Below are 22,221 nucleotides of genomic sequence, written 5' to 3'. Positions count from 1 at the left end.
GGGGGGGGACCGGAAGGGGAGCGGACAGGGGGAGCGGATAGGGGGACGGACCACTTCCGGGGCAAAGGTCAGGGCCGCCCCAGCCGCCGGCCCGGGGAGGACAGTCAGGCCTGCGGGTGAGTGCGGGGGGCGGGGGCGCTTACTACTAATCTATGTAATATAATATATATTCAATAAATACGACTGAATGCATATTATAATTCTAATATATCATCATATATTATAGTTGTTATAATATGCATTATATTATGTATAATGTATTATATAATATATTATTATATGTTATAGTTATAATATGCATTGTCCATTGTATATAATGGAATAGTACATAATGTAATATAGGGTATGTATGCATACACATATAGTATTATAATAATTACTATTACTGTAGAAGCCAGTCTCCTTGTTTTGTTTTGTTGTCCATCTCCCCCTTCTAGGCTGGGAGCCCGCTGTTGGGCAGGGACCGTCTCTAGATGTTGCCTACTTGTCCTTCCCAAGCGCTTAGTCCAGTGCTCTGCACACAGGAAGCGCTCAATAAATGCGACTGAATGCATATTATAATTATAATTTATGTAATGTAATATATGTTCAATAAATACGACTGAATGCATATTATAATCTATGTAATATATGTTCAACAAATACGAGTGAATGCATATTATAATTATAATCTATGTAATATAATATATATTCAATAAATACGACTGAATGCATATTATAATTCTAATATATCATCATATATTATAGTTGTTATAATATGCATTATATTATGTATAATGTATTATATAATGTATTGTTATATGTTATAGTTATAATATGCATTGTCCATTGTATATAATGGAATAGTACATAATGTAATATAGGGTATGTATGCATACACATATAGTTTTATAATAATTACTATTACTGTAGAAGCCAGTCTCCTTGTTTTGTTTTGTTGTCCATCTCCCCCTTCTAGCCTGGGAGCCCGCTGTTGGGCAGGGACCGGCTCTAGATGTTGCCTAATTGTACCTCCCAAGCGCTTAGTACAGTGCTCTGCACGCAGGAAGCGCTCAATAAATACGATTGAATGAATGCCTGCTATGCTCCTGATGCCTGTCTACATGTTTTGTTGTAGTGGCCGCCTCCCCCTTCTAGACTGTGAGCCCGCTGTTGGGCAGGGACCGTCTCTGTATGTCGCCTAATTGTCCTTCCCAAGCGCTTAGTACAGTGCTGTGCACGCAGGAATTGCTCAATAAATACGACTGAATGCATATTATAATTATAATCTATGTAATATAATATACGTTCAATAAATACGACTGAATGCATATTATAATTATAATCTATGTAATATAATATATGTTCAATAAATACGAGTGAATGCATATTATAATTATAATCTATGTAATATAATATATATTCAATAAATACGACTGAATGCATATTATAATTCTGATATATCATCATATATTATAGTTGTTATAATATGCATTATATTATGTATAATGTATTATATAATGTATTGTTATATGTTATAGTTATAATATGCATTGTCCATTGTATATAATGGAATAGTACATAATGTAATATAGGGTATGTATGCATACACATATAGTATTATAATAATTACTATTACTGTAGAAGCCAGTCTCCTTGTTTTGTTTTGTTGTCCATCTCCCCCTTCTAGCCTGGGAGCCCGCTGTTGGGCAGGGACCGGCTCTAGATGTTGCCTAATTGTACCTCCCAAGCGCTTAGTCCAGTGCTCTGCACGCAGGAAGCGCTCAATAAATACGACTGAATGCATATTATAATTATAATATATGTAATATAATATATGTTCAATAAATACGACTGAATGCATATTATAATCTATGTAATATATGTTCAATAAATACGACTGAATGCATATTATAATTATAATCTATGTAATATAATATATATTCAATAAATACGACTGAATGCATATTATAATTCTAATATATCATCATATATTATAGTTGTTATAATATGCATTATATTATGTATAATGTATTATATAATGTATTGTTATATGTTATAGTTATAATATGCATTGTCCATTGTATATAATGGAATAGTACATAATGTAATATAGGGTATGTATGCATACACATATAGTATTATAATAATTACTATTACTGTAGAAGCCAGTCTCCTTGTTTTGTTTTGTTGTCCATCTCCCCCTTCTAGCCTGGGAGCCCGCTGTTGGGCAGGGACCGGCTCTAGATGTTGCCCAATTGTCCTTCCCAAGCGCTTAGTCCAGTGCTCTGCACACAGGAAGCGCTCAATAAATGCGACTGAATGCATGTTATAATTATAATATATGCAATATAATATATATTCAATAAATACGACTGAATGCATATTATAATTATAATATATCATCGTATATTATGGTTATAATATGCATTATATTATGTATAATGTATTATATAATATATTATTACATGTTATAGTTATAATATGCCTTATCCATTGTATATAATGGAATATTACATAATGTAATATAGGGTATATATACATACACATATAGTATTATACTAATTGCTATTACTGTAGAAGCCAGTCTCCTTGTTTTGTTTTGTTGTCCATCTCCCCCTTCTAGCCTGGGAGCCCGCTGTTGGGAAGGGACCATCTCTAGATGTTGCCTAATTGTATTTCCCAAGCGGTTAGTACAGTGCTCTGCACACAGGAAGCGCTCAATAAATGCAACTGAATGCATATTATAATTATAATATATGTAATATAACATACATGCAGTAAATACGACTGAATGCATATCATAATTATAATATATCATCATATATTATAGTTATAATATGCATTATATTATGTATAATGTATTATATAATATATTATTATATGTTATAGTTATAATATGCATTATCCATTGTATATAATGGAATAGTACATAATGTTATCTAGGGTATACATACATACACATATAGTATTATAATAATTACTATTACTGTAGAAGCCAGTCTCCTTGTTTTGTTTTGTTGTCCATCTCCCCTTTCTAGCCTGGGAGCCCGCTGTTGGGCAGGGACCGTCTCTGTATGTCGCCTAACTGTCCTTCCCAAGCGCTTAGTACAGTGCTGTGCACACAGGAATTGCTGAATAAATACGACTGAATGCATATTAGAATTATAATATATAACATGTATCATAGTTATAATACGCATTATTTATTGTATATAATGGAATTTTTACATATGACATGCATTATTTATTGTATATGATCGCCTTATTACGTATGACATGCCTTATTTATTGTATATAATGGAATTATTAAGTAATGTAATATAGCGTATATCTATATGCATGTAATATTATAGTAATTGCTATTACTATAAAAGCCAGTCTCCTTGTTTTGTTTTGTTGTCCGTCTCCCCCTTCTAGCCTGGGAGCCCGTTGTTGGGCAGGGACCGGCTCTAGATGTTGCCTACTTGTACTTCCCAAGCGCTTAGTACAGTGCTCTGCACACAGGAATAGCTCAATAAATGCGACTGAATGCATATTATAACTGTATATTATGTGTATATGTATATAACTATGTATTATAGTTATAATATACATTATTTATTGTATATAATGGAATTATTACGTATGACCTGCATTATGGACTGTGAGCCCACTGTTGGGTAGGGACCGTCTCTATATGTTGCCAACTTGGACTTCCCAAGCGCTTAGTACAGTGCTCTGCACACAGTAAGCGCTCAATAAATAAGATTGATTGATTGATTACTTATTGTATATAAAGGAATTATTACGTATGCTATGCATTATTTATTGTAGATGATGGAATTTTTACGTAATGTAATATAGTGTATATCTATATACATGTAGTATTATAGTAGTTACTATTTCTAGAGAAGCCGGTCTCCTTGTTTTGTTGTCCGTCTCCCCCTTCTAGCCTGGGAGCCCGTTGTTGGGCAGGGATCGTCTCTCTATGTTGCCTAATTGTACTTCGCAAGCGCTTAGTACAGTGCTCTGCACACAGGAAGCGCTCAGTAAATACGACTGAATGCACATTATAATTATAATATACTATAATTACAATAAGCATTATTCATTGTATATAATGGAATTATTGTGTAATATAATATAGTGTGTGTGTATACATATATGTATATGTATACACACATATATACAGTATTATAGTAATTACTATTACTAGAGAAGCCAGTCTCCTTGTTTTGTTGTCCGTCTCCCCCTTCTAGCCGGGGAGCCCGTTGTTGGGTTGGGACCGGCTCTGTCTGGGGCCGATTTGTACTTCCCGAGCGCTTAGTACAGTGCTCTGCACACAGGAAGCGCTCAATAAAGACTACTGAATGAATGAATGAATGATTGTCTCTATCTGTTGCCGAATTGTACTTTCCAAGCGCTTGCTACAGTGCTGTGCACACAGCGCTCAATCAACACAATTGAATGAACATTATAATCATGATACATTATATAATTATAATCTACATTATATCACACATAACATAATTATATAATCAATATTATAATTATATCACACCATATAATTACAATGTACATTCTATTTACAACATAATTATGATGAATATTATAATTATAATACATTATGCAGTTATAATGCACACTACATTCTATATAACACAATTATGATATAATGAATGTTATACTTGTACATTATGTAGTTATGATGTACATTATATTGTATATGATTACAATAAAATGCACATATATAGCATATACATGCTATATGTATACATATATCGTGTATATATGCTATATGTATGCATGTATATGCTGTATGTATATATGCTATATGTGTGTGTGCATGCACACACACACAGCATATATACATACAGCATATACATGCTATATGTATACACACATATAGCATGTATATGCTGTATGTATATATGCTATATGTGTGTGTGCGTGCACACACACACATATAGCATATATACACGCAGCATATACATGCTATATGTATACACACATATAGTGTATATAGGCTATATGTATGCATGTATATGCTTATGTATATATGCTGTATATGTGTGTGTGTGCATGCACACATACACACATATATAGCATATATACATATATCAGATACATGCTATATGCATACATATATATAGTGTATATATGCTATATGTATGCATGTATATGCTATATGTATATATGCTATATATATGTGTGTATGCACACATACACATATATAGCATTATAGTAATTGCTATTAATAATATAATAATAATGATGGCATTTATTGAACGCCTACTATGTGCAAAGCACTGTTCTAAGCACTGGGGAAGTTACAAGGTGATCAGGTTGTCCCACGGGGGGCTCACCGTCTTCATCCCCATTTCACAGATGAGGGAACCGAGGCCCAGAGAAGTGAAGCGACTTGCCCAAAGTCACCCAGCTGACAGTCGGCGGAGCCGGAATTGGAACCCATGACCTCTGACTCCCAAGCCCGGGCTCTTTTCCACCGAGCCACGCTGCTTCTCCGGTCTCCTTGTCTCCCCCCTTCTAGACCCGTTGTCGGGTAACCTTCGTGCGAAGGTTGACAGGCAACCACTGGAGATTCTACTTGTCCTCCTATTCCCATCGTATATTGGTTAATACGTTTAGTTTTGTTCTCTGTCTCCCCCTTCTAGCCTGTGAGCCCACCGTCGGGTGGGGACCGTCTCTAGATGTTGCCAACTTGGACTTCCCAAGCACTTAGTACAGTGCTGTGCACACAGTAAGCGCTCAGTAAATACGATTGATTGATTGATTCTATTTATTTTATTTTGTTAATATGCTTTGTTTTGTCCTCTGTCTCCCCCTTCTAGCCTGTGAGCCCACCGTCGGGTGGGGACCGTCTCTAGATGTTGCCAACGTGGACTTCCCAAGCGCTTAGTACGGTGCTCTGCACACAGTAAGCGCTCAATAAATAGGATTGATTGATTGATTCTATTTATTTTATTTTGTTAATGTGCTTTGTTTTGTCATCTGTCTCCCCCTTCTAGCCTGTGAGCCCGCTGTCGGGTAGGGACCGTCTCTAGATGTTGCCAACTTGGACTTCCCAAGCGCTTAGTCCAGTGCTCTGCACATAGTAAGCGCTCAATAAATACGATTGATTGATTGATTCTATTTTATTTTGTTAATAGGCTTTGTTTTGTCCTCTGTCTCCCCCTTCTAGCCTGTGAGCCCGTCGTCGGGTAGGGACCATCTCTAGATGTTGCCAACGTGGACTTCCCAAGTGCTTAGTACAGTGCTCTGCACACAGTAAGCGCTCAGTAAATACGATTGATTGATTGATTCAATTTATTTTATTTTGTTAATATGCTTTGTTTTGTCGTCTGTCTCCCCCTTCTAGCCTGTGAGCCCGCTGTCGGGTAGGGACCGTCTCTAGATGTTGCCAACTTGGACTTCCCAAATGCTTAGTCCAGTGCTCTGCACACAGTAAGCTCTCAGTAAATACGATTGATTGATGGATTGATTGAGTCTATTTTATTTTGTTAATATGCTTTGTTTTGTCATCTGTCTCCCCCTTCTAGCCTGTGAGCCCGCCGCCTGTCCCTTCTAGCCTGTGAGCCCGCCGTCGGGTAGGGACCGTCTCTAGATGTTGCCAACTTGGACTTCCCAAGCGCTTAGTACAGTGCTCTGCACACAGGAAGCGCTCAATAAATACGATTGATTGATGGATTGATTCTATTTATTTTATTTTGTTAATATGCTTTGTTTTGTCCTCTGTCTCCCCCTTCTAGCCTGTGAGCCCGCCGTCGGGTAGGGACCGTCTCTAGATGTTGCCAACTTGGACTTCCCAAACGCTTAGTACAGTGCTCTGCACACAGTAAGCGCTCAATAAATACGATTGATTGATGGATTGATTGAGTCTATTTTATTTTGTTAATATGCTTTGTTTTGTCGTCTGTCTCCCCCTTCTAGCCTGTGAGCCCGCCGTCGGGTAGGGACCGTCTCTAGATGTTGCCAACTTGGACTTCCCAAGCGCTTAGTCCAGTGCTCTGCACACAGTAAGCGCTCAATAAATACGATTGATTGATGGATTGATTGAGTCTATTTTATTTTGTTAATATGCTTTGTTTTGTCATCTGACTCCCCCTTCTAGCCTGTGAGCCCGCCGCCTGTCCCTTCTAGCCTGTGAGCCCGCCGTCGGGTAGGGACCGTCTCTAGATGTTGCCAACTTGGACTTCCCAAGCGCTTAGTACAGTGCTCTGCACACAGTAAGCGCTCAATAAATGCGATTGATTGATGGATTGATTGATTCTATTTATTTTATTTTGTTAATAGGCTTTGTTTTGTCGTCTGTCTCCCCCTTCTAGCCTGTGAGCCCGCCGTCGGGTAGGGACCGTCTCTAGATGTTGCCAACTTGGACTTCCCAAGCGCTTAGTCCAGTGCTCTGCACACAGTAAGCGCTCAATAAATACGATTGATTGATGGATTGATTGAGTCTATTTTATTTTGTTAATATGCTTTGTTTTGTCGTCTGTCTCCCCCTTCTAGACTGTGAGCCCGCTGTCGGGTAGGGACCGTCTCTAGATATTGCCAACTTGGACTTCCCAAATGCTTAGTACGGTGCTCTGCACACAGTAAGCGCTCAATAAATACAATTGATTGATTGATTCTATTTTATTTTGTTAATATGCTTTGTTTTGTCGTCTGTCTCCCCCTTCTAGGCTGTGAGCCCGCTGTTGGGGAGGGACCGTCTCTAGATGTTGCCAACTTGGACTTCCCAAGCGCTTAGTCCAGTGCTCTGCACACAGTAAGCGCTCACTAAATACGATTGATTGATTGATCGATTATACTCCTCCGTTGTACCGGCTGAGCTATCGAAGGCTGGGGCGCATGGTGGGCGGGGAGCGTGTCCGCCGACTGCGTCGCACCGGACCCTCCCGCGCGCCGCACACAGTAAGCGCCCCGTGGGCGTCGTCGGTTGATCGATGGACCGCATTTTTCTTCCAGGATGGCCTCCTTCGGGTGGAAGAGGAAGATCGGCGAGAGGGTGTCCAAGACGAGCTCCCAGCGGTTCGAAGCCGAAGCCGCCGACGAGCAGGGCCCGGCGGACGGGGACGAGGCCGACTGGATCCGGGCCGGCAAGCGGAGGAAAGAGATCCTCCTGGAAGACTGCGGCCAGAGAAGCGAGCGGCTGAAAGAGGAAGGAGCCGCCCTGGCCGAAAACCGACGGTACGTGTGTTTGGCCGGAGGGGCGAGAGGCGGGGAGTCGATTAATCGCCCGCCGAGTCGTATTTATTGAGCGCCTACCGGGTACACGGCCGCCGGTCGGGTTTATTGAGGGCTTGCTGCGTGCGGAGCGCCGCGGAGAGCTCGGAGGGGGGTTAGTGGAAAGAGCCCGCGCTTGGGAGGCGGGCGACACGGGGGTCTGATCCCGGCTCTGCCGTAGGGAGACGGTGGAAAAGAGCCCGGGCTTTGGAGTCAGAGGCCGTGGGTTCAAATCCTGGCCTTGCCAACTGTCAGCTGGGTGACTTTGGGCAAGTCACTTCTCTGGGCCTCGGTTACCTCATCTGGAAAATGGGGATTTGAGACTGTGAGCCCACTGTTGGGTAGGGACTGTCTCTATGTGTTGCCAATTTGTGCTTCCCAAGCGCTTAGTACAGGGCTCTGCACATAGTAAGCGCTCAATAAATACGATTGACTGATTGATTAAGACTGTGAGCCCCCCGTGGGGCAACCTGATCACCTTGTAACCTCCCCAGTGCTTAGAATAGTGTTTCAAGGCCCTACTGAGAGCTCACCTCCTCCGGCAGGCCTTCCCAGACTGAGCCCCTTCCTTCCTCTCCCCCTCGTCCCCCTCTCCATCCCCGCCATCTTACCTCCTTCCCTTCCCCACAGCACCTGTATATATGTATATATGTTTGTACAGATTTATTGCTCTATTTATTTATTTATTTTACTTGTACATATCTATTCTATTTACTTTATTTTGTTAGTAGGTTTGGTTTTGTCTCCCCCTTTTAGACTGTGAGCCCACTGTTGGGTAGGGACTGTCTCTATATGTTGCCAATTTGTACTTCCCAAGCGCTTAGTACAGTGCTGTGCACACAGTAAGCGCTCAATAAATGCGATTGATGATGATGATTTATTTATTTATTTTATTTATTTATTTATTTTATTTGTACATATCTATTCTATTTATTTTATTTTGTTAGTAGGTTTGGTTTTGTCTCCCCCTTTTAGACTGTGAGCCCACTGTTGGGTAGGGACTGTCTCTATATGTTGCCAATTTGTACTTCCCAAGGGCTTAGTACAGTGCTCTGCACACAGTAAGCGCTCAATAAATACGATTGATGATGATGATTTATTTATTTATTTATTTTATTTATTTATTTTATTTGTACATATCTATTCTATTTATTGTATTTTGTCAGTATGTTTGGTTTTGTCTCCCCCTTTTAGACTGTGAGCCCACTGTTGGGTAGGGACTGTCTCTATATGTTGCCAATTTGTACTTCCCAAGCGCTTAGTACAGTGCTCTGCACACAGTAAGCGCTCCATAAATACGATTGATGATGATTGATGATGCTGTGTGACCTTGGGCAAGCTGCTTAACTTCTCTGTGCCTCAGTTATCTGTAAAATGGGGATGAAGACTGTGAGCCCCACGTGGGACAACCTGATTACCGTGTATCTACTCCAGCACTTGAAACAATGCTTGGCGCCTAGTAAGTGCTTAGCAAATACCGTTATTATTATTAGTACTATAATTACAGTACGATAATATAACAGGTTTCCTGCCCCACGTGGGACAAGCTGATTACCTTGTATCTGCTCTAGTGCTTGGAACGATGCTTGGCATGTAGTAAGCGCTCAGCAAATCCCATGATTATTATTATTATAATTATCGTACAATAATAGATGGGTTTCCTGCCCACAACCAGCTTACAGTCTAGAGCACTGGACGGAGCGCTCGGAGAGTACAACGTAACAGGGTTGGTAGAAACACTCTCCCTGTCCACAGCAAGCTGACAGTCTAGAAGGAGAGATGGATGTGAATATTAATAAATAAATTTCGGATGTGGGCGCGAGTGCCAAGGGGCCAAGGGAGGGGGGATTGAAAGGAGCAAATCCAAGTGCAAGGGCGATGCAGAAGGGAGTGGGAAAAGAGGGAAGGAGGGCTTAGTCAGGGAAGGCCTCTGGGAGGAAGTGTGCCTTCCAAGTGATGGTCTGTCGCATAATAATAATAATAATAATAATAATAATAATAGACATTTATTATTATTAATAATAATGATGGTATTTGTTAAGCGCTTACTATGTGCAAAGCACTGTTCTAAGCACTGTGGCGGTTACAAGGTGATCAGGTTGTCCCACGGGGGGCTCACAGTCTTCATCCCCATTTTACAGATGAGGGAACTGAGTCACAGAGAAGTGAAGTGACTTTCCCAAATTCACACAGCTGACAGTTGGCGGAGCGGGGATTTGAACCCACGACCTCTGACTCCAAAGCCCGGGCTCTTTCCACTGAGCCACGCTGCTTCTCTGCGCTTACTGTGTGCAAAGCACTGTTCTAAGCACTGGGGAGGTTACAAGGCGATCAGGTTGTCCCACGGGGGGCTCGCAGTCTTAATCCCCATTTTCCAGATGAGGCCCAGAGAAGTGAAGTGACTTGCCCAGAGTCACACAGCTGACAATTGGCGGAGCCGGGATTAGAACCGAGGTCCTTCCGGCTCCCAGGCCTACGCTACTGTCCCAAGCACTTAGTACGGAGCCCTGTCTGCTGTAAGTGCTCAGTAAATATCATCATCATCATCAGTGGTATTTATTGAGCACTTACTCTGTGCAGAGCACCGTACTAAGCACTTCATTCATTCATTCAATTGCATTTCTTGAGCGCTTACTGTGTGCAGAGCACTGGACTAAGCGCTTGGGAAGTACAGGTTGGCAACATATAGAGACGGTCCCTACCCAACAACGGGCTCCCAGGCTAGAAGGGGGAGACAGACAACAAAACAAAACAAGGAGACTGGCTTCTATCGTAATAGTAATTGCTATATTACTATAATAATAATAATGATGGCATTTATTAAGCGCTTACTATGTGCAAAGCACTGTTCTAAGCGCTGGGGAGGCTACAAGGTGATCAGGTTGTCCCATGGGGGGTTCACAGTCTTAATCCCCATTTTACAGATGAGGGAACTGAGGCCCAGAGAAGTGAAGCGACTTGCCCAAAGTCACACAGCTGACAACTGGCGGAGCTGGGATTTGAACCCACGACCTCTGACTCCAAAGCCCGGGCTCTTTCCACTGAGCCACGCTGCTTCTCCATATATACTATATGTATATATATGTACACTCTATATTATATTAGATAATAATTCCATTATATACAATAAATAATGCACATTATAATTATAATATATTATAATTACAATATTCATTCAGTCGTCTCCATATCATCATCATCATCAATTGTATTTATTGAGCGCTTACTATGTGCAGAGCACTGTACTAAGCGCTTGGGAAGTACAAATTGGCAACATATAGAGACAGTCCCTACCCAACAGTGGGCTCACAGTCTATATATATACTATATGTGTGTGTATGTATATATATATATATATATATATATATATATATATACTACATGTATATATATACTATATGTATATATATACTATATTATATTACATAAGAATTCCATTATATACAATAAATAATGCACATTATAATTATAATACATTATAATTGCAATATTCATTCAGTCGTATTTATCGAGTGCTTCCTGTGTGCAGAGCACCGTACTAAGCGCTTCGGAAAATGCAGTACAAACAAGTTGGCAGACTGACTCCCTGCCCACAACAAGTTTACAGTCTCGAGGGGAAGACTGATAGTAATAGAAATATGGATTCTCTTGATGCCTGTGTACTTGGTTCATTGTCTGTCTCCCTCCTAGTAGACTGTGAGCTCGTTGTTGGGTATCGGTTGCTGAATTGTACTCCCATTTATTCATTCAGTCGTATTTATTGAGCGCTTACTGTGTGCAGAGAGCACTGCACTAAACGCTTGGGAGAGTACGGTACAAACGAGTTGGCAGACTCACTCCCTGCCCACAAGAAGTTTACAGTCTCGAGGGGAAGACAGATAGTAATGTAAATATAAATACCGATGCTCTTGTTGCCTGTCTACTTGTTTTGTTTTGTTGTCTGTCTCCCCCCTTCTAGACTGTCAGCCCGTTGTTGGGTAGGGATTGTCTCTATCTGTTGTACTTTCATTCATTCAATCGTATTTATTGAGCGCTTACGATGTGCAGAGCACCGTACTAAGCGCTCGGAAAGTACAAATCGGCCACTATAGAGACGGCCCTTACCCAACGTCGGGCTCACAGTCTAGAAGCGGGGAGACAGTCAACAAAACAAAACAAGTAGACTGGTGTCAATACCATCAGAACAGATAAATAGAATTATAGCTATGTACATATCATTAATAAAATCAATAGAATAATAAATATGTGCAAATATGCACCGGTGCTGTGGGGAGGGGAAGGGGGTAGGGCAGAGGGAGGAGGAGAGGGAAAAGGAAGGCCTCCGGGAGGAGGTGAGCTCTCAGTAGGGCTTTGAAGGGAGGAAGAGAGCTAGTTTGGCGGATGTGAGGAGGCAGGGCAATCCAGGCCAGAGCGCTTAATACAGTGCTCTGTGCATAGTAAGCGCTCAGTTAATACTATTGAATGAATAAATAATTTACAATCTGCACTACAAACCTGACCGAAAATAGAAGTTAATGTCAGAAGCACCTGACAGACTCTCACCACCCTATTTTATCTTCAAGCCGAGAAAACTCCCTGCCTGGTTTATTCGGGCATTGGCAAACCTTGCTCCAGAGCTACTCCGGTGACTTGTAATCTTATTTAACTGTGTTCATTCATCAAATTCCGGAATGTGGCTCAGCGTGAAGCAAGAGAAGCAGCGTGGCTCAGTGGAAAAGAGCGCGGGCTATGGAGTCAGAGGTCATGGGTTCAAATCCCGGCTCCGCCACTTGTCAGCTGTGTGACTTTGGGCAAGTCACTTAACTTCTCTGGGCCTCAGAGACCTCATCTGTAAAATGGGGGTGAAGACTTGAGCCCCCTGTGGGACAACCTGATCACCTTGTAGCCTCCCCAGCGCTTAGAACAGTGCTTTGCACATAGTAAGCGCTTAATAAATGCCATCATTAATGTTCCGAGAATTTCCTAATGTCCCAGTGACCCGAGGATGTCGTTTTCCAAGCTCGACTGTCGCGATGCGTCGTGAACCATAGGGTCGAGATGTTGTTATGCACATTTCTAGAGATCAGAAGATGCCGTCGCGTGTTTCTGTAGAGGATTTTTTTTTTTTTGTTCGTGTCTATGAGAAGAACCGGATGGGTTCTTTTGGAGAAATGAAAGATAAATTCTTTCCTTAAAAGAGTGGGGCTTTGAAGCCTTGTCATAATTCTGACACATGTGGTGGGTTTTGTGTGGTATTTAAGCGATTACTACAGGTTAAACGCTGTTCTAAGAGTTGGGAATATAATAAGCGCTGGAGAATGTACAGTTAATGTGAAAAAACACAATCCCTGATGATGATGATGACATTTATTAAGCGCTTACTATGTGCAAAGCACTGTTCTAAGCGCTGGGGAGGTTACAAGGCCATCAGGTTGTCCCACGGGGGGCTCACAGTCTTCATCCCCATTTTACAGATGAGATAACTGAGGCACAGAGAAGTGAAGCGACTTGCCCAAAGTCACACAGCTGACAATTGGCAGAGCCGGGATTTGAACCCATGAACTCTGACTCCAAAGCCCGGGCTCTTTCCACTGAGCCACGCTGCTTCTCCCTGCCCTTCAGAGAGCTTACAATTTAATAAGGGCCGCAGACACAAAATTAGCTGAGAGGAAGAGCATTTTTAGAACATCCGCTGATGGAGAAATTTCATCGCCTGGGCAAGAAACCGTAAAGTAGAAAAGTCAAAACTGTTGTGTTTTTTTTATAGCATTTAAATGCTTACTATGTGCCAAACACTGTTCTAAATCGCTGGGGTAAAGAGAAGTTAATCAGGTGTGACACAGTCCCTGTCCCCCATGGGGCTCACAGTCTAAGTCACTTAAACTATGTGAACGTAGAGGGCAAGAGGCTTAATAGAAAGAGCCTGGGCTTGGGGGTCAGATGTCATGGGTTCTAATCCTGGTTCTGCCACTTGTCAACTATTCATTCATTCAATCGTATTTATTGAGCGCTTACTGTGTGCAGAGCACTGTACCAAGCGCTCGGGAAGTACAGGTCGGCAACATCTAGAGACGGTCCCTACCCAACAATGGGCTCACCGTCTCGAAGGGGGAGACAGACAACAAAATAAAAACAGGTAGACAGGTGATCTTGGGCAAGTCACTTAATAATAATAATAATAATTATGGTATTTTTTAAGTGCTTACTGTGTGCCAAGCACTGTTCTAAGCACCTGAGGGGATACAAGGTGATCAGGTTGTCCCACGTGGGGCTCGCAGTCTTCGGCCCCATTTTACAGCTGAGGGAACTGAGGCAAAGGGAAGTTAAGTGAGCTGACAAGTGGCAGAGTCAGGATTAGAACCCATGACCTCTGACTCCCAAGCCTGGGTTCTTTCCACTGAGCCACGCTGCTTCTTCTCTGTGTCCTGTTACCTCATCTGTAAAATGGGGGTGAAGACTGTGAGCCTCACGTGAGACAACCTGATTACCTCCTATCTACCTGAGCACTTAGAACAGTGTTTGGCAAATTGTAAGTGCTTAACAAATACTAACAATATTATTATTATTATTATTATCATTATTCAAAGGGAGACAAACACCTTAGATGCTATAATGCAGCCATGATGAAACGAAACTTCATTCTGAACTTAGAGAGATGTGACCGTAAGCTTGTTGTGGGCGGGGAATGTCTTTTATTGTTAAATAGTACTCTATTAATATTGTTAAATAGTTCTCTAGTACAAGGAGCGTGGCTCAGTGGAAAGAGCCCGGGCTTTGGAGTCAGAGGTCGTGGGTTCAAATCTCGGCCCCGCCAGCTGTCAGCTGTGTGACCTTGGGCAAGTCACTTCACTTCTCCGGGCCTCAGTTCCTTCATCTGTAAAATGGGGATTAAGACTGTGAGCCCCCCGTGGGACCACTGATCACCTTGTAACCTCCCCAGCGCTTAGAACAGAATATTTATTTATTTATTTTACTTGTACGTATCTATTCTATTTATTTTATTTTGTTAGTATGTTTGGTTTTGTTCTCTGTCTCCCCCTTTTAGACTGTGAGCCCACTATTGGGTAGGGACTGTATATGTTGCCAACTTGTACTTCCCAAACGCTTAGTACAGTGCTCTTCACACAGTAAGTGCTCAATAAATACGGTTGATGATGATAGTAAGCGCTTAATAAATGCCATCATTCTTATGATTATCATTACTCTCCTGAGCGCTTGGGACGGTGCTTTGCCCACAGAGAGCGCTCAGTAAATAGGATTGATGGGTGTGCGCTGCCAGGGTGAGTTTCTCAGTTGGCCTGCATTTTGGAAACAGACTTTCGTTACCCAACATTTGTCACTAGCCAGACGATGGCAGTAAAGTCTTTTTTATGTTGGTTTTTTTTTGCAGTAGGGATCGGCAGTTCTTTGGGATTGAAGCCATTTAGCAATTTATATAACCTGCAGAGAGCCACACACAGGAAATATTTAGCGTTTCCACACCTATCAGTTAAAACCGTCAAGGCATTTATGCTTTAATTCTATTTGTTCTGACGATTTTGACACCCGTCTACATGTTTTGTTTTGTTGTGTGTCTCCCCCTTCTAGGCTGTGAGCCCGTTGTAGGGTAGGGACCGTCTCTATATGTTGCCGACTTATACTTCCCAAGCGCGTAGTCCAGTGCTCTGCACACAGTAAGCGCTCAATAAAGACGATTGAACGAATGAATGAATGTAAATTGCCCACTCTGCTCTTTCCACGCAGATTTACCGTGTTTCCAAATTCGATACAGGTTGACCCTAAAATTTGCCCTTATTCTGTTGGGCATCGAGGGGGATATTTATCGGTATGTTTTTCCAGAGATAGTGGTGGTCGAACCGTATCCATAGATGAATCAGATGTGGCTTCTAAACCCCATCTTTCCTCGTCCTGTGCCGTTTCTGCTTGTGAACATTCATTCAATCTTATTTATTGAGCGCTTACTGTGTGCGGAGCACTCTACTAAGCGCTTGGGAAGTACAAGTTGGCAACATATAAAGACGGTCCCTACCCAACAGCGGGCTCTAGTTAGGTTTGGAGCAGCAGTTAGGGACAAGAGAGCTTTTTCTCCCGTCTTCCTCTGCTGCTGCCAGCTTGGGCTCTGATCTGGAGTGTTCTAAGCGATCACAAATGATTATTATTATGGTATTCGTTACTGTGTTTGTGAATTTGTTTTTTTATCTCATTGCCCCGGTTTCCACTTTTTGTGATTCTGGAAAATAGATAGGTTCTTGCGCTTTGAGTCCTAAGCCTATTTTGAAACGAAGGTATTAAACTGTTCAGTAGGTTAATGTTCTTTAGAGGGAGTGGGGCTATCGTGTCCTCTCCGTGAAAATTATTTTTCCTTATTGCCCCTGAGGAGGTCCACTTCAGCATCTCGGGTACAAGGCAAAGAAAACACTCTCCACGTTTGCGATGTCATTTCCCAAGAATCCGTAAAAACAGAGCTCCCAAATTACCGTAAAGAGCATTTAAAAACTCATCACTTTTGGTGGTTTTGAGTCTTTTCCTAGACCACACTGGAGCATCCATGAGAAAGGCAGTCAGTCGTTGCTCAAGGGATACACCCTCTGAATTTCCCGTGGCGGAGGACAGACGCGGTCAGTCTGGAGAGAAACAAGACAGTAGAGCCAAGCGCCACGGGATTGAGGCGGTTTGATTCCCCGGAGCCAGACGAGGGGGGCTGAACGGCCTAGGACCCTGGGAAGCGAGAGGAAAAATCCCGGGATAGGCCCCGAGGACCGTGTGTGGGAAGAGTTAAGCGGAACAAACCCAAGGGAAACCTTGCTGCTGAGCAGGATAGGGATACTGGGCTTCTGGGCTCTTATCAGCGTGGTCTAGTGGATGGAGCACGGGCCTGGAGGACAGGAGGACCCGGGTTCTAATCCAGGCTCCGCCACCTGTCTGCCGTTTGACCTTGGGCGAGTCTCTTCACTTTTCTCTGCCTCAGTTACCTCATTTGTAAAATGGGGATTAAGACTGGGAACCTCATGTGGGGCAGGTACTGTGTCCAATCTAATTCACTTGTCTCTCCCTCAGCGCTTAGTGCAGTGCCTGAAACATAGTAGAGAAGCAGCATGACTCAGTGGAAGGAGCATGGGTTTTGGAGTCAGAGGTCATGGGTTCAAATTCTGGCTCCGCCAATTATCGGCTGTGTGACTTTGGGCAAGTCACTTCACTTCTCTGTGCCTCAGTTACCTCATCTGGAAAAATGGGGATGAAGATTGTGAGCCCCCCTGTGGGACAACTTGATCACCTTGTAACCTCCCCAGTGCTTAGAACAGTGCTTTGCGCATAGTAAGCACTTAATAAATGCCATCATTATTATTATTATTTTTAGTAAGTGCTTAACAAACGTGGCAATAATAATAATAATAATATCATAGGAAATGGACTGAAGGAAAGCAAGGGGACATTTCTTTTCAAGATTTGATAAAGAATAATATCCAGAATAGTTGTGATATTTGTTAGGTGGTTACTACTTGCCCGTGACTATACTAAGTGCTGGGGTAGATCTGAGATAGCTGGGGAACAGTCCCTGTCCCACATGTGGTTCATATCCTTAATCCCCACTTTACAGATGAGGGAGCTGAGGCCTGCAGAAGTGAAATTCAATTGTATTTATTGAGCACTTACTGTGTGCAGAGCATTGTACTAAGCGCTTGGGAAGTACAAGTTGGCAACATACAGAGACGGTCCCTACCCAACAGCGGGCTCACAGTCTAGAAATGACTCGCCCAAGGTCACCCATTACACACGTGGCGGAGCCCGGATTAGGACCCAATTCCTTCCGACTCCCGGCCCCGGGCTCAATCCATGACCCAGCTGCTGAGGAAGACAGGGTGAGGGGTGCTTTCGTGGAGAGGGGATTTTGAGGGATAGAGTTTGCCCGTGCTTGCCCCGTTTTACCCCATTCCGGTTTGAATAATAATAATGATAACTGTAGTATTTATTGAACACTTACTATGTGTCGAGCGCTGTCCTAAGAACTGGGGTAGATACAAGATAAGGAGGCCTCACAAGGGACTCGCAGTATGAGGAGAACAGATGTCGAATCCCCGTTGTGCAGGCGAGGGAACCGAGTACGAGAGAAGTGAAGCGACTTGCCCAATGTCCCTCCTCCTCTTCCTCCTCCTCCTCTTCCTCCTCCTTCTTTTTCTCCTCCTCCTTCTCCTCCTCCTCTTACTTCTCCTCTTACTTCTCTTCCTTCTCCCTCTTCTCCTCCTCCTCTTTCTTCTCCTCCTCCTCCTTCTCCTCCTCCTCTTCCTCCTCCTCCTCCTTTTTCTCCGCCTCCTCCTTCTTCTCCTCCTATCTCTCCTCCTTCTCCTCCTCCTCCTTCTCCTCCTCCTCCTCCTCCTTCTTCTCCTCCTCCTCCTCCTCCTCCTTCTTCTCCTCCCCCTCCTTCTCCGCCTCCTCCTTCTTCTCCCCCTATCTCTCCTCCTTCTCCTTCTTCTTCTCCTCCTCCTCCTTCTCCTCCTCCTTCTCCTCCTCCTCCTCCTTCTTCTTCTCCTCCTCCTCCTCCTCCTTCTCCTCCTGTTTCTCCTCCTCCTCCTCCCGTGGCTCAGTGGAAACAGCCCGGGCTTGGGAGTCAGAGGTCACGGGTTCGAATCCCCGCTCCGCCGCTTGTCAGCTGTGTGACTTTGGGCAAGCCACTTAACTTCTCTGGGCCTCAGTTCCCTCATCTGTAAAGTGGGGATTAAGACTGTGAACCTCACATGGGACAACCTGTTCACTTTATATCCTCCCCAGCGCTTAGAGCAGTGCTTTGCACATAGTAAGCGCTTAACAAATGCCATCATTATTATTATTATTATTCTTAAGTGGCGGGGCTGGGATTAGAACTCAGGTCATCCGACTCCCAGGCTGGGCTCTTGCCTCTAGGCCACGCTGCTTCCCATTCCGGTTTGGAGTACTCCCAGTGAACCCCCGGCCGACCATTTCGTCCGCCACCGGGTCGAGTCCCGGGCAGCTCCAGTTTTCGGCGGCCGCGGGCCACCCCGTCTCATCTGCAGCCCGCTCCCCTCGCCCCACCCCGTGGCGTACGTTAACAAACTCCGTAAGCTCGTCTTTAACGGAGGGCTTGACACAGCCCCGATTAGTTCCTCGTGGATTGCTGACAGACCACGGATGCTGCTTTGCTGCTGGCCCGAGTGCCAGAGAAAATGAGCGAGACACCAGCTGCAGCTGGCGTGAAGCAGATTCAGAAGGCTTTTTTGGCCTGTTTTCCCACCACCTTTCTTCCCAGCGTGACAGAAACTGGAAGCCCCTAGGTTTCCCGACTCTTCCGTCTTCCCAACCCAAACCCCGCGGTTGGCGAGGGGTGTCTGAGTTTGGAGCCGGCCAGCTTTTCGAGCCCGGCAGATTCCGGCGCGGGAAATCGAGTTCTTGGCATAAAGGGAAGATGGACTGGGGTTAAAAGAGAAAGACTCATCAGGAAACTCTGCTTAAAGTCATTTTGCCTTCCGGGTGAAATTTGAGGGTCCGCTGCAGAAATTATGTCCCGATCCAAAAAACCCCTTTTTTTGCCTGGTTTGGCCAAGATTCCTTCTGGTCGGTCAGTCGATTAATGGTGTTTATTAAGCGCTCGCTCTTGGTTAGAGCCCTGCATGGGAAAGTACAACAGAGTCGGTAGACGAGATCTCTCCCCACCAGGAGCCGGGGGTGACAGACATTAAAGGAGATTAGGGAGAGGGGAAATAGTAGAATAGAAGAACATTTCCATAAGCACTGTGGGGCTGGAGTGAGTGACATGGTAAATCTTACCCAGCCATTAAGATTAGCTGGGCGACTCCAGCTTCCATGCTTTGTCTCTGTCCTTTAATAATAACAATAGTAATAATGATGGTCTTTAAGCGCTTACCATATGCCAAGCACTGTTCTAAGCACTGGGGTAGATACAAGGTAATTGAGTTGCCCTACGTGGGGTTCATGGTCTTAATCCTCATTTTCCAGATGAGGGAACTGAGGCCCAGAGAAGTTAAGTGGCTCACCCAAGGTCACGCAGCAGACAAGCGTTGGAAATGGGGCGTGACTGATTCCTGCCCAGGACTCCATTCATCCCAGGATCGGGGGCTGAGGGAGGATTAGGGGGGCTGTCGGTGGTTTGTTTCTAACTGTAAAGCTCACTAATAATAATAATTGCGGTATTTGTGAAGCGCTTACTACATGCCAGGCACTCTACTAAGCACTGGAGCGGATGCAAGCAGATCAGATCTCTATATGTTGCCAATTTGTACTTCCCAAGCGCTTAGTACAGTGCTCTGCACATAGTAAGCGCTCAATAAATACGATTGATGATGATGATGATGATGATGATGATGATCAGGTTGCAGCGTGGCTCAGTGGAAAGAGCCTGGGCTTTGGAGTCAGAGGTCATGGGTTCAACTCCCGACTCCCCCACATGTCAGTTGTGTGACTTTGGGCAAGTCACTTAACTTCTCTGTGCCTCTGTCACCTCATCTGTAAAATGGGGATTAAGACTGTGAGCCCCACGTGGGACAACCTGATCACCTTGTAACCTCCCCAGTGCTTAGAACAGTGCTTTGCACATAGTAAGCGCTTAATAAATGCCATTATTATTATTATATCCCACCTGGGGCTCACAGTCTTAATCCCCATTTTGCAGATGAGGTAAAACTTCTCCGAGGCGGCGAGAAGTGAAGTGGTTTGCCCAAGGTCACACGGCAGGCAAGTGGCGGAGCCGGGATTAGAACCCAGATCCTTCCGACTCCCGGGCCCGGGCTCCATCCACAAGGTCAGGCTGTTTCCTGGCACTCTCCACAGCCTTGTGGCCGGGGGAATGGTGGAAAGCCCCAAGAAGAAGCAGTGTGGCCTAGTGGAAAGAGCCAGCGTTTGACACGTAGTAAGCACTTAAATATCATAAAGAAAAGAGAAAGTTTCAGTCTAGAAAGGAGCCGTGCCCGGGGTAGATTAGCCACAGGTTGCCGGCTAATAATAATAATAATAATGTTGGTATTTGTTAAGCGCTTACCATGTCCCACGCACTGTTCTGAGCACTGGGGTAGATACAGGGTAATCAGGTTGTCCCACGTGGGGCTCACAGTCTTCATCCCCATTTTACAGATGAGGGAACTGAGGCACAGAGAAGTGAAGTGGCTTGCCCAAGGTCACACAGCAGACAAGTGGCAGAGTCATTCATTCATTGTGTCATATCTATTGAGCGCTTCCTGTGTGCAGAGCACCGTACTAAGGGCTTGGGAAGTCCAAGTTGGCAACATACAGAGACGGTCCCTACCCGACAATGGGCTCACAAGTCTAGAAGGGATTAGAGTCGGGATTAGAACCCAAGACCTCTGACTCTCCCACAGATTCTATCTGCTGTTGCTTCGTGACCCAGGCCGCCAGCTTGGACATGCTCTGCACACAGTAAGTGCTCAATAAATACGATTGATTGATTCTCCTTCCTTGCGCCGCTGCCCGAGTTTGGTGGATTCTGGGGCCCGAGGCCATACCGCCTTCTCGATTCATCATCATCATCATCAATCGTATTTATTGAGCGCTTACTGTGTGCAGAGCACTGTACTAAGCGCTTGGGAAGTACAGTGAGCTGCTTAGCACTGTGCTCCGCACACAGTAAGTGCTCATTCATTCATTCATTCACTCATTCAGTCGTATTTAGTGAGCGCTTACTGGGTGCAGAGCCCTGTACTAAGCGCTTGGGAAGTACAAACAGGCAACATAATAAATACGGTCGACGATGACCGTGGTCTAAGTGGTTAGAGCACAGGCTTGGCAGTCAGAAGGTCAGGGGTTCTAATCCTGGCTCCACCGCTTGTCTGCTGTGTGACCTTGGGCAAGTTATTTCACTTCTCTGGGCCTCGGTTACCTCATCTGTAAAATGGGGATTAAGACCGTGAGCCCCACGTGGGACAGGAACTGCGTCCAACCTGATTAGCTTGTATTCATTCAGTCATTCAGGCAGTCGTATTTGTTAAGCACTTACTGTGTGCAGAGCACTGTACTAAGCGCTTGGGAAAGAACAATACAACAGTGAACAGT

The 22,221-nt window shown here is 44.0% G+C and overlaps 1 protein-coding gene across 2 annotated transcripts in view; it reads left to right on the top strand.

Moving 5' to 3' along the window:
• The first annotated feature begins 72 nt into the window (after nt 1-72).
• The window catches only part of TTC33 (tetratricopeptide repeat domain 33), a 77,633-nt gene continuing 55,484 nt past the window's right edge, over nt 73-22,221 (top strand). For both annotated transcript variants that reach the window (XM_038744326.1, XM_038744325.1), the window contains exons 1-2: nt 73-116; nt 7,948-8,169. In XM_038744326.1, coding sequence (XP_038600254.1) covers nt 7,949-8,169 — 221 coding nt within the window. In that variant the 5' untranslated portion in view covers nt 73-116; nt 7,948. The remainder of the gene's footprint in view (nt 117-7,947; nt 8,170-22,221) is intronic.

The sequence above is a fragment of the Tachyglossus aculeatus genome, chromosome 3, assembly GCF_015852505.1.
Source record: "Tachyglossus aculeatus isolate mTacAcu1 chromosome 3, mTacAcu1.pri, whole genome shotgun sequence".
NCBI lineage: Eukaryota > Metazoa > Chordata > Mammalia > Monotremata > Tachyglossidae > Tachyglossus > Tachyglossus aculeatus.
The sequence above is the reverse complement of the archived record's forward strand: the minus strand, read 5'-3'. Positions and strand labels throughout refer to the sequence as shown.